The sequence below is a fragment of the Cavia porcellus genome, unplaced genomic scaffold, assembly GCF_034190915.1.
Source record: "Cavia porcellus strain 051 isolate PalLab524CR breed Dunkin Hartley unplaced genomic scaffold, mCavPor4.1 scaffold_6, whole genome shotgun sequence".
NCBI lineage: Eukaryota > Metazoa > Chordata > Mammalia > Rodentia > Caviidae > Cavia > Cavia porcellus.
The window spans coordinates 58,183,049-58,198,408 of NW_026947489.1; the positions used below are offsets into that span (position 1 = coordinate 58,183,049).

At 46.2% G+C, this 15,360-nt stretch overlaps 1 protein-coding gene across 6 annotated transcripts in view; it reads left to right on the forward strand.

Annotated features, from left to right (window-relative positions):
• The first annotated feature begins 12,293 nt into the window (after positions 1 to 12,293).
• The window catches only part of Actr3b (actin related protein 3B), a 59,448-nt gene continuing 56,381 nt past the window's right edge, over positions 12,294 to 15,360 (forward strand). For 2 of the 6 annotated variants that reach the window (XM_063250808.1, XM_063250816.1), the window contains exon 1: positions 12,295 to 12,463. In XM_063250808.1, the coding sequence (XP_063106878.1) occupies positions 12,420 to 12,463 (44 nt within the window). In that variant the 5' untranslated portion in view covers positions 12,295 to 12,419. Of the gene's footprint in view, positions 12,464 to 15,360 lie in introns of all 6 variants that reach the window. The other 4 variants (XM_063250817.1, XM_063250811.1, XM_063250809.1 and 1 more) reach the window with 4 other exon arrangements.

The following is a 15,360-nucleotide window of genomic DNA, read 5'->3' on the forward strand; positions in this document are numbered from 1 at the left end:
TGGGAAAACAGATGAGAGGATTGGTAAGAGCTTTTGCTGATCATTTAACTTCCCCAATTCAGTGATGAGGGTATTTTTATATCCCAATGTTGTTGGTGACTAAAGGGACACTTAGGTCATGCAACTGGTCCAAGGTGACAGACCCAGCCCACGGAATGGTGCGTGTAACAGGAGACAAGGTCCTGATGAAATCTGTGCACAAGGTCAGAACTGTGCATCCTTGTAAAATGGATGTCTGCTTTCTTGAATTTCTCATGGTCTTGTGCGTTGCTCCTTAGACATCCCAGTGCCTGGTACCCTAAAAATGACATTGCAAAGCCAACAAAGAGTTAGTTGTGGGTTGTGTAGGTGGGTGTTAGTGATTGATTCTACCAGGCCATCCAATTTAGCTCGAGAACTTCCATCATTTTTCTCTTTTGTCAGCTGCAGGGAATTTCAGGGAGGACCATAAATAGAACTGCATTCCTGAGAGAAGGTGCTGCTACAGGCGGGGGGAAAATATTTTTGATGGCCGAGCTGCCTGGACATTACCTTGGGACATGCTTTTAAATATCTCCCAGTAGAGTTCTGGAGACTGAAGAGAGGAGGATGGAGCATTGCCTGAGTCTACCGTTTTGGTGAAACCAGCCCCATTCTTGCTGGATACTGCACATTTCTCAGTGCCCAGGCCATCACCAAGGCAGGGGACAAAGTGGGGGCACCACTCATGGAAGCCTGAAAAGTGCCAGACATACACACACGGTGCCTACATTGTTTAATTGTTGTACCATTGCGTTAAGCCAGACTTCTGTCCTCTGGCTTTACCGATGAGTGCGTGGGGTTTTGCAGCAATGGGCTTCCCCAGGGAAATAGCAGAAAGGTGGCATCATCAGAATTTGAACTCACTTCCCTTTGGTTTTAGGCCCTACTGCTTCTTGCTACTCACACTGCATCCCATGAGGACCCCAGTGTCATTATCATCTTGCTGCGTGTGACACATTTGGTTTCTTTCTGGAGTGTGTGATTTCAAAGTCTAGATGTTGCATTTGAATTCTGAATCCAACATTAATTTCTAAACCTGCTTCCTCTATTTATAAAGTGACAGTAATAGCCAGGCGTGGTGGTACACACCTGTAGTCCCAGCACTTGGGAGGCTGAGGCAGGAGAATCACTAAGAGTTGAGAGATCAGCCTGGGTTACATAGTGAGTTCAAGGCCAGCCTGAACTACATCGAGAGACCCTGTCTCAAAGAACCAACTAACCTGCCTGGCAAGCATGAGGTTGTGAGTTCAATCCCTGGTACCAAAAATAAATAAATAAATAAATAAAAGAACCAACCAACAAAAAAACAAACATGACACCAGTAATAGTACCACTCAGTTCTGAAAATTACATCAAATCACCCCTAAAGACACATTGAGTACAAAGATGAGTATTGTTTTCTTGTTTAGTTTTATTTATTTTTTATTTTATTTTTGTTTTTTGTCTTTTTTATTTTTATCAGTACCAGGGATCGAACTCACGACCGCCTGCTTGCAAGGCAGGTGCTTATGCCGCTGAGCTAAATACCCAGCCCCTAGTTTTATTTTTGAGACAGAGTCTCGCTATGCAGTTCAGACTAGGCTTGAACTCACTAGCTTAGACTAGCCTCCAACTCAGAGTGATCCTTCTGCCTCAGCCTCCTGAGTGCTGGGACTACTAAATGAGCTCATTTTAAATTTGATTCTTTGGGGTGGGAAGGCAGGAAGAGGCAGGGGATGGAAAAAGAATTAAGATGTGTTATCCAAATCCATACAATGGACACAATCCTTAGGTACTGCAAACATACTAAGAAAAATAAAGTACTAATACTAAAACAACAAGTAAATTTGCTTTTTTGGGCTCTGAACTTATTTATCCCATACACAGAATGTTAGACATTCTGCTTACTGCGCCCCAACTCTATTCCTGCAGTGGGGGTGCTGGGGTGACCTCATGCCACAGCTTCCTTTATAATGTGACTGACTGGATCACACATGGCCTGCCTGCCATCCTGGAAGCCAGGACTTACTTGGTGGAAAGCAGGGGGCAGTCTACCTCAGGATACTCTCCTTGGGAATTTCTGTTCTATAGGTTTTGTGCCTCAAAAATATAATGACTGTTGGGAGTGGTGGTGCACACCTGTAATCCAGGCATTCAGGAGGCTGAGGCAGGAGCAACTTGGAGGCCAGCCTGGGCTGCATAGTGAGTTCAAGGACAGCCTGTGCTACATAGTGACATCACTATCTCAAAAAAATAAAAAAAAAATTCTTGCAGTAGTCATCATTAGTCATCACTCAGTGCCTCTGGCAGTTGTCCAGACTTTCAAAAAGTAAACAACTGGGGGCTGGGGATTTAGCTCAGCGGCATAAGCACCTGCCTTGGCAGTGTGTGGTTGTGAGTTCGATCCCCGGTACCGATAAAAAAGAAAAACACACAAAAAAAATAAAATAAAATAAACAACCAAAGGGGGGGGGGGATAAAAGCAAACCATGCCTTCTCCCCCACCCTGTGTATTCTGGGTCCTGCACACCGAAAACAGCCCTTCATCTGTAACACTGTGGGCAGCCCGGGGGGACCCCTGGCCATGCCTGGAGTTGTTTATGTTTTTAAAGGTTGGGTGACACAGAAGGGACTCCGGAGTCTGTGGCGCCCGGCAGGCTAATCCCATCTCTCCTGCGGTGGTGCTGGAGGAGATGAAGCCTCCTGGCATCATAGCATCCTGCTGTGGAAGGGACTCAGGTGGACCAGTTCCACCAGACCTGTGGACGACATCTCTTGTCTGCTGGGTTCTTTTTCTCCACCACTTCTTCCCTTCTTTCACTCGCTGGCAAGTTTTGCTAAGACCCCGGATTTGGGGAGCTGTAAGAGAGGAGAGTCCCATGATACTGGGGGCTTAGGAGGTCAGAGGACAGTGCTGTGATTTTTCAGAGCCTGAAGGCTGCCTGTGCCCATGTGACATGACAAATGTATCCGGGCCGATGACGGAATGCATGGCTTAATGGATGACTAAGAGACTCAGTTGTCCAAGCCAAAACTGGGGAACGGATTCTGACAAGCACGAATACATTTATGGGGATGATGGGGCCAGATAATTGAAACTAGGTGGTGAGCCAAAGCCCCCACAGCTAACAGCCAGGCAGCGGACTGGGAAAATCCTCGCTGTGCAGTGATGAGTGGTGACACTTTGCATCTCTTGTCAGAGGAGGCAGAGGGGTGTGGCTAGACGCAGTTGGCCAGATCCCTCCAGTTGTCCCGGAGATGAGGCTGGTCCTCTTTGCGGCCGGAGCCCCAGCTCCCTGAACATTCTTCTGGGACATCCTAGAAGTCCCCTGCTGGTCATTGGCACCTTAAGTCATAGCTAAAATTAAATCAGGCCTGGGTCCTCAAGGCCTGGATTTCACCCTATGGACCATTCAGCTCCTGAGCCAGAGCTCTGTCATAACCACTGGGTATCCTTGAGCATGAGGGAGAGCTGGTAAGAGGACATGAATAATTCAACGGAGCTCATCTCCATTATGGGAGAGATGTCTCATAATTCTGAGGATGATCCATCTCAACACTTTTCACACCCTGTTCTAATCTAAGTAGCCAAAATAGAGTCCTGCAACGTGGGCCATAGAAATCTAAAATGAAGAGGATTACTAAGCATAGGAGGAGGGCCTAATCTGGGTAGCACTGATTTTGATGCTTCCCAGTTTGTGGGGCCTGATATTTTTATCAACTCAAAAACTTAGAATATCTTGCTGTCAGATAAAGAAGCTAAGCTCTGGGATGCTGAATATGATTTTGGTAAAAAAAAAAAATACTTAAGTTTCTAACGTCAGATTTGAAGAAACTTCAAAATGTGAGCTCTTCCCACATATACAATTATTTTCATACATTTTCCTTGGTGTAAATTGATATAATTAAAAATAATTGGATTCAGGATGCTGCATGAATTTTCCTTTAATGCACAGCTAGCTGGAATCCTATATATTATGAGGGATACAGCAACTGTATGGTTTTCTGCATGCCTTATTTTTTGGTGTTTTGAAACAGGATCTCACTATGTAGGTTAGGCTGTCCTTGAACTCACTGTGTAGTCTAGGCTGGCCTCAGAATCACTGTGATCCTCCTGCCTCAGCCCCTTGGATGCTGGTGTTATAGGGGAATGAAACTCTCAACAACTAGATGTCCAGTATGAGTTTGTGTTCTCTAAAATCAAAGAATAAATTTTAGGAACAATGGAGGTTAAGGGTAGAATATATTTATTGAGAGAAAGAAAGCTTCTGTCTGGGAGAAAGACAAAAGGGGTCCTGAGTGGGTTGTCAAAGACTCTGTCTTTTCTAGGGACTTTTACAGAGAAAACCACAAGGTAAGATGGGTCCAAAATGGGAAACCATGAGAACTGGCAGACAGGTGGGCATGAGGTGGGACGGAACTACGGTCAGCCAATAAGATCAATTGTTCAGGTAGAATTGATTAAATGGGGGACAAATGGGAAGTGAGTCATGTAGCAAGTATGCATGCTTAAAAATCAGTGGCTCTGTAGGGTATTGGGATGGTGACTCCTGAAGTCTTCTGGGTGACCCATACCTATATAGAGTATCAGTCCCTGATGTTTATACTTAGAGTATGACTCCATTTGTTTTGCCTTTTGTCTTGAGATCTGGCCTGAAGCAGAAATGTCAGTCTCTTTCAATGTTGCAAGGTCCTCTGCACTGGCTCCTTTCAGGCCCAGCCCCGTCTCACTGCCTGTGACACTGGGGCTACATGCGTGTGGCACCACATGTGCCTGAGTGTGCGCTGCTCCTGCTGAGCATCGACGCAGCTTGCTGAGTCAGGCAAGGCTGAGGAATGATACGATAAAACGTGGAAACCTCTTGTGATTTTCTGTGTACTCTTTATGTACACGTGGCTGCAAGTGAAGTTCAGGCTGTGTGAAAACTCAGACACAGTGACAGCAGGCTCCTTTTTCTCTCTTCCTGCCTGTTGCTGCTCAGTCATTCCTGCCAATCCTTTCATGAGAGCCTCTTTGAGTTTCCCAGCATAGTTTACGACTCCCAGGCCAACGCTCTCAGCAAAAGAGATTTTGGAAGTGATAGCACCTTTCCTCATCTATTCTACTATAATTGCATGAGTATCCCTGCCACGCTGCCTCCAGCACTGCTGCAGAGTGAGCATTGGTGCGGACAGGAGAGACCCTTGGAAGGACAGCTTGTCCCAACTGTTGACTGCTGTGGGGCCATGCAGAGAAAGCATGGCTGGGTCCAGCATTGGCAGCACACGCTGTCCCCTTGGCTCAGAGTCCAAGTACCCTGCTCAGCAGTTTCAGTTCACACTAGCAGAAAAATGGACATTTTATTGGAGGCTGCTCAGTGGCTAGAACTTACAGTGCTTGCCTGATGGGAGCTCACGGCATCTGTTACTGGAAATAGAAAACACTAATGACAAAGGGTTCCCACGTACAGAGTGTGTTTGAAATGCTAAAAGAATAGACCATGGAGACCCCTTCTGGCCTTGTCTGCTGCAAACCACAGGCTGGTTTTGCAACCCTTTAGCATTTTCCTGTTTTCTGCAGAAAGCCTATAGTAGTGTTCAGAACAAAATTCAATTTTAATCTATGCTAATTTTAAGAGCCTTGGTTTTCTTATGTGATGAAAACAGCTATTTATAATATTTATCTGGTGAGAATGTTTGAAAAATTAAATGTGCTAATGTACTGAAAATGCTTTGTAAATGCAGATACTGTAATTCGGTTCTCCATAGGAACTGGATGGGAAATTGTTACTGAGAAAGCTGCAGGGCTGCTTGGCAGAACAGAGGAACTTATTCAAACACAGATTCCAGGTTCCATTTTCTGGATTCTGACCACAGGCACAGAATCAGTGATTGATTCCGGAAGGAGGAAGAAAGGAAGACGTGGCTTACTTGTTGGCTGAATAAGTGGAGTGGATGTGAATTGGTCCCCAGAGGTCGGCTGTACTTTGAACTGTCTGGAGGACAAAGAGGTTGAGGAAGGGAAAGAAAAAGGTTCCAGTCTGAGGGCCTGCATAGCAATATAGAGGACAGTGTGTGGCTGGTATGTCTGGGCACAATGCGAGGTGGTACCAGAAAGACTCTGTGAATGCCACAATAAGCGTTTGGGCCAAATACATAGTAAAAAAGAGGCATTCAAGGTTTTGGAGAAAGCTGTAGAAACTTTCTGCAGTTTTTCCTTTGTTTGTTTTGAGACAAGTCTCCCTTTGTAGTTCAGGTTACCCTTGAATTCACTACGTGTCCTAGGCTGATTTTGGATTTGTGGCAAATCTCTTGCCTCAGCCTCTCGAGTTCTGGGATTACAGGTGTGTGCCAATGTGCCTGGCAACTTTCTGCCTTTTGTAATGAGGCCCATCATGGTGAAATAATCTACCAGAAAGATGCACTGCAGTTGCAAAAGCCTGGAAGCAGTGTGGCCAGTGAGAGGCCATCGAGGAGTTGAGCTAGCACTCAACTAGGAATTCAAAGTAGTGGTAGAGATATAAGGGAGTGCTGAATGAACAGCTCTTGGCAGCTGGGTGGTGCAGAAGCAGACCAAGTAGAAATAAAGCAGGAGTTCAATCCCTGGTACCAAAAAAAAAAAAAAAAAAAAAAAAAAAAAAAAAAAAAAAAAAAAAAAAGAAAAAGAAAAAGAAAGAGAAAAAGAGGGCCAGGACTTAGCTCAGCGGCATAAGCATCTAAGCATCTGCATTGCAAGTGTGAGGTTGTGAGTTTGATCCCCAATACAAAAAAAAAAAAAAAAAAAAAAAAAAGAAGAAGCATAGAGGATCAGGTCCCCAGATGGAGGAATTGCCATAAACAGAGACAGAAACACAGCAGAGTAAACTGGGCATGGTGGTGCATGCCTGTAATCCCAGCATTTGGGAAGCTGAGGCAGGAGGATTGCTGCGAGTCGAGGTTAGCCTGGGCTATGTGGTGACATTGTCAGGGAGACCCTGTCTCAAAACAAACAAACAAACAAACAAACAAACAAAAAAGAAACACAGCAGAGTTCATCTGAGCATGACTGGGTTTTAATCTATGCTCAACTTTAGTTACCTGTTAGAGTTTTCTGGGGCAATAGACATCCTCCTCTTTTTGGTACTAGGGATCAAACTCATGACCTCACACTTGCCGGGCAGGTGCTTATGCCACTGAACTAAACCCCCAGTCTTCTGGGGCAATAGAGAAACAACAAGAAAAAATTAAAAAAAGGACGCATTCATTGAGGACATGGAAAGGTACACACAACCCTTGGTGGCTGGGCTATCTCCTTCAACCGGACACAGAAAGCCAGAGTTATATCACCTCTGACTGGAAGTGGTACATGGGGCAGGCACTGATGATGGGTGAGGAACTGATTGGAGGTTTCTTCACATGCAAAGAGAAAGGAAGGGGGCTGGGGATTTAGCTCAGCAGCATAAGTGCCTGCCTTGCAAGTGCGAGGTTGTGAGTTCGATCCCCAGTACCACAAAAAAAAAAAAAAAAAAAAAGAAAAAAAAAAAAAAAAAAGAGAGAAAGGGAGTTACAATTAGGGCTACCCCACCCCCCCCCCCAAACGTAGTGTGCATTCCTGCTTTGGTTTCTATCATGTTAGACCACCACCATAACTGTATGGTAATTTATATGAGGGCAAGGACCTTTCATTACACTGCACACTCTGGCTTGGCCCTGGACCCTCCACTCCCGCCAAACCCTGGGAAGGTCTGCTGACAGCAGTGACAGGCCCTTCCTCTTAGTGGAGCCTGCCAGCTGCTTTCAAAGGGACGGGCTCTCAGCTTGGGGCACTCCTTTCTGCCTGCATACTCCTAGCAACAGGGAACACACAGATCGCCAACGGGGCTGAGATTTAAGATTCTTAGTGCTGCTGGGTGGGCAGTTTGTGAAGGGAGCCTTTGGTTTCAGTGTTCTTTTGCTTTCATGATCCAGCACCATGAGTTAAAGACAGGAAATGAAGATCACTTTATTCTAGGAGTCCCGGACTCTCTAGGCCCTGACTACTTTTTTTCTTTAACTCTAACCCTAACTCATGACCTCATGCTTACTAGGAAGGCGCTTTGCCATTGGGCTCTATCACTGGCCTGACTATTTTGCTTTTATACTGTCTTCATAGGCAGGAGAATCCACGATCACCAGCAATGAAAGATGCCCTGCAAAAGTCCCTTGGAGAGCAGTGGTGGCTGAGGCAGGCTCAGGAAGCAGTTTAGGAAACAATCTTGGAGCCACACAGGAGATGCTGGGTCCCACATACCCCTGGCTTCTGCCTTGCTGCTGGAGAATCGTGATGTGAGAGGCCTTTTCTCCTAGTGAAAGCTGACAAGGACTTCTCTACTATGATAAGTGAAATGTAGCATGCAAGTCAGGGAGGCAGGCAAGGTGACCCATGAAGGAAAGTGACACCTTCCTTCCTTTGTTTTTTGAGTTAGGGTCTAGGCTGGGCTTGAACTCATAGTGATCCTCCTGTCTCAGCCCTCCGTCACTGAGATCACAGGCACGTACCACCATGCCCAACTGCCTCTGGCTTTTAACTGATGAGACTTTACAATCTAAGTGGGATAACACAGAAGAATACACTGAGAATTGTCTTGGTTTGTGCAGGCTGTCATGACAAAATACCATAAACCGTGTGGCTTGTAAACAGGCCTTTTTTTCCTCAAAGTTCTGGAGGATGGAAGTCTGGGTACCAGCATGGTTGGGGTCCTATAAGGCTTCTCTTCTTATCCTGAAGACAGCTCCCTCCTCCCCTGTGTATCCTTTTTCTGGGTACCCCCAAGTGTTGGTACCTCTTCTTGCAGATCAAATCAAATTCCAGGTGGGCCCTGGCAGTCTTGTATGGCTGTGGGATCCCTCTGCAACCCGGTGGGCTTGTCTGCAATGGTCTAGGACCAAGTCCAAATGGCACTGGAGAGTGTTTTTGGCATATGTACAACAAAGTCATGTTTGGTCTTTGTAAATGTGATCAGGTTTGGAAACAAGTTATTTGCAGATGTGATGAGGTCAGGAGAAGAAGGTCAGGGGAGTGGCCCTGATCTGATTCAGCTATGTCTCAACGAGAAGAAAACATTTGGGGAAAACGCAGACAGATAGACAGATAGGCAGCGGGGAGAGGCCATGTGACTGCAGCGAGGTGGCCACCCCAGAGAGCCTGAGGCTGCCAGCAACACTAGAAGGGAGGAGAAGACTCGAAACAGATCCTCTTTCCTCTGCAGAGAGAACACAGCCCTGTCAGCAGCTTGACTTTGGCTTTCTGTCTTCCAGCACGGCAAGGGCATCATCCTGAAGCCACCGTGCTGGAAGTGCCATATGACAGTCGCCCAGGAAAGGGGCTGGTTCATGGACAAAGAAGGCTTGCAGCTAGGGTTTCTGGGAATGAGTTTCCTGCCTCTCCAGAAAGGGTCTCAGGGTGGGTCAACCTCCCACCTCCTTTGTCCATCGCAGTGCAGGGCATGGGCAGGCTTGGCCAGCTGCAGAGTCTGTTGGAACCCAGTGTGTTGTGATGGTGAGATCACTGCATTGTTGAATTTTCCTGGAGTTATTGGACTTCCTGTTATATAAGAAAACTTGGTCATGCTTTGTCACCTTTTTTAAAACTTGCCTACAGAAACACCTCTGATACCTCAAAGGTTAATGATAGGTAGAGGAAATCATCAAAGTCAGGAAAATATTATCTGTTTTTCCTTGAGACAGGGTCTCACTTTGTAGTTCAGGCTGGCCTTGAACTCACTATGGAGCCCAAGCTGGCCTCAGACTCACAGTGATCCTCCTGCCTCAGCCTCCTGAGTGCTGGGATTACAGGCATGTGCCACCACACCTAGCTATGAAGTCAGGAAGTCTTTTATCTTCCGCCAGCTCTTGTTGACCACAGGAAGTCCTATGCAGAAGGGACACTGTGAGAAGGTATATCCTTTAGTGTATGTCAGTCTCAAATTTCCCTAATGGCTTCTTTGCTGGTGATGTGAATTGGATTATAGTGAACCTGAGTTCCTCCTATTTATGTCCCTGTTTCCCACCCTAGAAGTTCTCTCCCTCCCTGCATTCTTGTTTGCCTAGCTGCTTTCTACCTATCCTTTGAGTTTTAGCTTAGACCCTGTGGCTTAGGGAAGCCTCTACTGACTCCTAAGTCGGGGTTAGGTCCCTCCAATGGCCTCCTGGGCACCTTGGTCTTGTCCTATCTTAGCATTTACTGCGTTGGATTGCCACGACCCATGTGGCTCTTGAGGTTCTTGGGGTGAAGGACCAAGACAGGATGACAAAATAAAGAGGAGACAAAGCTGGGGTCAGTTGGAGCCCTTACTCTCCTGATGGGAGCAAAAGACTTGCTCAACCACTGTGGCACCTTTACTTATACATTGCCAAGAACAATGTCAATCTCAACCCTGCTCCCAGCAACCCATTTCTTGGATTGTCTAGGGGCTTGGTGTTTTTCTGGGCTGAAGCAGCTTCTCCATGTGGTTGGCCCTGGGTGCTCTTCCTTCATGGGGCAGCCACGGCCCAGCCATGTTGCAGCCATGCACATGTGGTCAGTTTCCAGTTTCAGTGGCTCGCAGCACTGTATTACAATGAGTTGTTTATTATGGGGACCAAGAAATGGGAGGGTGGGGGATGGGAATGAAAGAGAAGAGAAGTAAATAGAATGAAGATGTGTTATGTGGAGGTACCAACTCCCCTGAGATCAAATACTCATAAAATAAAAATTAAAAAAGATGCTATCTTTAAAAAAGTTACCTCTTCCTCCTGCTACATCTCACTAGACCCTTAAATGTCGACACAGTAAGCATCCTTTTTCCTGCTGCTGCACAACTAGTCTAATGTAAAAGCAGGCTCACAGTGGGCACTTGAGAAATAAGCATTAAATACAGGAAAATGAAAGACATGACAATGCAGCCAGTCTGTAATCTGGAATTTATCTAGGATGTTTTGACCAAAGTCACCAAAAAGTGGGAACGGACCAGGGGCTCAAAGCAACACACACAAAATAGGTTTGCCTTGCATCTTGGGTTCTAACCTGGGATCCTCCATTCTCCTGCCCCTTTCCATTTTTCTCCTCTCATCTTCTATTTCTCTTTCCAGTTACCCTGAATATTTTTTCCAGATCTAGGCCTTATTTGAGCCTTATAGGCAAGTAAAAAAAATGGTGCCATGTGTAGTAAGTAGTGTATGCCTGTAATTCTAGCACTTGGGAGGCTGAGGCAGGAGGATCCCCGTGAGTTTGAGGACAGCTTGGGGTACATATTGAGTTCAAGTCCAACATGCATCACCTAAGGGAGACCCTGTCTCAATCCTTACCCCTCTGCAATGAAACAATGCATCTCTAGAAAGCTCCTAAAATACCAGTCAATAATATATTACAGGGCAAACGGTAGCAAGCACACCACACACAGTTGGTGTGCGTTAGTTCCCAGTTTCTCTATGGATTTCTGGATGATCAGCCACCTTTGGCATTAAAGATATTTTCTGGTAAGATCTTGGAGTGTGGTTGATTTAATCTAAGTTCATTCACTCCTTGGAGCTAACTAGGCATGTATTTTGTAGATTTTTTTCTCATAGGATAAATTATGTGCTCTACTGGATATGAGAATTTTCCTTAAAATGTTTTTATTATTATGTGTAGATACCATCATTCTAACAGCATTTTTCTTTATATGGTGAAATTATTCATTCAATTTATGAGTGTTTGTCATAGGTGCACCAAAAAACCAAAAAACCTGTGTTATAGTGTGGGTCAATAGTAAAACAGATTCAACAGCTGGGCGTGGTGGTGCACTCCTGTAGTCCCAGTATGCGGGAGGCTGAGGCAGAAGGGTCCTAGTGAGTCAGAAGACAGCCTGGACTACATACTACATAGACTACAAGACCACGTATCATAGGACTAACAACAAAGAAACAACAACAACAAAAAAGAGAAATTAAAGAAGAGCTCTGTTGTAGCAAAACCTACAGTCCAGTAGGAGAGACAGATTACAAATAAATATAAAATCTTTAAGTGTTAGGCATGAAACAGATTTAGAGAAAAGAGTAAGGGGAGGGGGACCTAGTTATGGTGATCAGGCACTACTTCCCTGAGAAAGTGACATTCCAGTCGACACTTAACGAACGAGAAAGAGCTAGCTCTCAAAAATGGGATTACTTTTACCCTAAGTCAGTTAAAAATAAAACCCAATCTTCCCAGCCATCAGGTTGTAAGTGCGGGGCAAGAAGCTTCGCTGCCAGCACTAAAAATGGCGGATGAGGGTGGGGAGAGCGCATGTCTTCATTGGCTGGTTTGGGCTGACGTCATGCGACGGCAGCGGAGCATCCGGGCTCCTGTCGGCGGCGCTGCGGAGGCTCGTGGGAGACTCGGCACGCGGAGCGAGAGGGTTGCAGTACGGACAGCCGCGGGACAGTTTCGGCGGTGCGCGTGCCGAGCGCCACGCGTCCGGAGCATGGCGTGCTCCTTGCCTCCCTGTGTGGTGGACTGTGGTACCGGGTAAGAGCCCAGCGGCACCCGCCCCCGCTCTCTGCGCCCCCGCGTTCCCCTCACTTGCAGGGTCCCTGCGCGTGCCGCCTCCGGGGTCCCCCGGGCAGTTGGGGCGCGGAGTCCGCGCTCCCGCACGGCGTCGGCCGCTTCTCTCCAGGTGTCACCTTGACGTCGGGAAGTCCCCCTGCTGCCGAGAGAGGAAAGAATCGAGGAGGAGGCGGCGAGGTGCCCTTCTGAGTGCGCCCTCGTGGTCACCTGTTCTCTCCCGTGGCCGCCTGTCCTCTCCCATGGCCGGGCGCGAGGGGTGGGGTGACCCGGGACCGCAGCCCCGCGTTGCTCTGCCACGAGGACGATGCCCCACTGGTGTCCAGGGTCTCGGGGGGCCGCCTCTGATGGGTGCTGCTTCTGTGGCATGGCTCATTGCAGGTCCTTCCAGGGCCATGTACCTGCTAGTTAACGTCTCCCTCCCGGCGACGTCCTCGTCACTGGCCCTCATTCTGTGCCCTCACGTGGCATTTCTCCCGACTGCTGATTTCTTTACCACCTACTCGTGGAGATATTTACACTCTTCTGCCAACTTGACACCATTTTTACTGCCCACTCTGCGCTTTTCCAGCCTGAAATGGCACACTCAGACCAAGCTCTGGGTTTTAACAGGCATAGATTCTTGACTTTTTCTCTTCAAAATGATATTTTTAAAAGACTTCATTTTGAAAAATAGCCTAAATTTGGGAAAGCGTTTTCTTTTTGGGTGTGATCACTTTCGATGTTAACGTATTCAAAGAGACCTTAGGAAATGTCCTGTACTTTTCAGTGGTCCAGCTTAGCTGGTTTTAGAAAAATAATTGCTTTATGCAGCTAGCTGGGAGTTTGGGAATGCAAGCATGCTTCTTGGTGTGAATGTAGTGCATAATAAAATAGCCAGGGAATAAATTTAAGTCCTTTAAAGATTTTTCAAGAAGGGCTTTTCATCATTTTGCCATAGAATATTCCATGGCCTGTTTGCCTTAACCTGGTGAACCTTTCTATAGAAAAGTGCAATTGGTTTGGTTTCCTTGGCAACCTTGTGGGGGTGTCTTCCAGTTTGCTACAGCCCATCTCCTACTGAGGATTCTTTGCTTTCTCCTGATGGACCAGTGCTAGTTGCAGGCTGGGAAAAATCCGCCTCTTTGCTCTTGCTGATTTTTCTTCCTGAGATGCACATGGTACCGGAAGTTTTGTGGCTTTTTCTCTTAGAAGTTACTTTGTACCCCAGTCACAAGCCCAGGTTAGTACTGAGATGCAACACTCCTCCCCCAGTTGTTGCCTCCCTTCTACATCCCCTCCCCTGAAATCCCAAAGTCACCCTACTCGCAGGTCTGGTTGTGTCAAGAGTGAAGGCAACTGGTGAGGTTATTTTTCATGTGTGTGTGTGCTTTTTGCTTTTATAATTTTGCTGTTGGCAAAATTATCGAAGTACAAAGCATCTCTTAATGCTGGCAGTAGAATCATGCTTATGGAGTTTGCCAAAGCTTTAATATTAGTCAGCTGGGGATGTTACTCATCATTCTGCCTATAAATATCTGAAATGTGCTTAGTTTGGCCTTTTTAGGTTCGTGATTAATGCAGTTGTTCACTGGGAAATTCACCTCAGTAGATCACTGCCTGTGGCCCCCTGTTGGACTTCAGGCTGGAGTAACTCTGGCGTCCAGGCTTGGAAACTGGCAGGGAATCTTCTCAGGGTTTCCTGTGGACAGGTTCTGCTGTGGAAGACATTGGTTGTCTCGAATTCCTGGCGTCCTGAGTGTGGCCAGAAGGAGCAGCCTGGAAGAGCTGACTGCCTACCTTCACACATTAGTAGTTCTTTTATTTCTCAAGGAGCTGAAGTGGTTTTTGATTGAGTTTTACATCACAGTAAAACAAAAAGTGGTAAAATGCAGATAACAGTCACCAGGAATAAGGCAGAGAACAGACACAGTCATCCTAAACTTGAGACACGCAGTTCCTGGAGTTGGTCCCTGCTTTTGGCTTTAGTCTGCCTGTCTGATGAGTATCTGAGAGCATCACTGTTTTCTAATTCCTGTCATAAGGAAGAGAAATTCCTGTTTCACAGGTGAAGAAGCATTTTGTAGTACTAAATTCTGAAATTTAGTACTGAGGAAAACTTGGTGGATACTAATGGTGTAGTAGAGATGTTCTAAACAGATTTTTTTTGGTGGTGTGGAACTTGAATGCTAGACAAGGACTCTACCACTGACCTATACCCTGACATCAGTGTTGTTGATTTGTTTTTGATTTTTTAAAAATTTAAAGTGGCACAGCGCCTGCCTTGCAAGTAGGAGGTTGTGAGTTCGAGTCCCAGTATCAAAAATAAAATAAAAAATATTTAATTAAACAAAAAATTTTTTTGAGACAGGGTTTCTCTGTGCAACGCAGAATGGCCTTGAACTCATTTTGTAGCCCAGGCTGGCGTTAAACTTGCAGTGATCCTCCTGCCTCAGCGTCCCAAGTGCTGGGATTGCTGGCATGTGCCACCATGCACTTATTTTAATTATTGTATTTTTTGGGGGGAGTACTGGGAATAAACTCAGACCTCATGCTTGCCAAGCAAGCACTGTGGCACTGAGTGGAAGAGTCCTTGGCCCCTGTTTTTATTTGTTAATAGCAAATAAATTTCATCCTGGTAGCCCTGGATTCTCTGATAAGTCCTGAGGCCAACTAAAGGAGCACAGCTGTGTGCCATGGGGCAGGGCGGGATGGACAAGCGGATCTGTTAGACCCAAAAATAAAGCCTTAGCTATTTAAAGAATGACTGCTGTGTAGCTTTCAGAAGATATGCCACAAATCCAGTCTCCCCTGTCATGACCAAACTTTGTCTACATACAAATTATTTTAAATATGTCTTACAAGGTACCTTGTAAGGATCA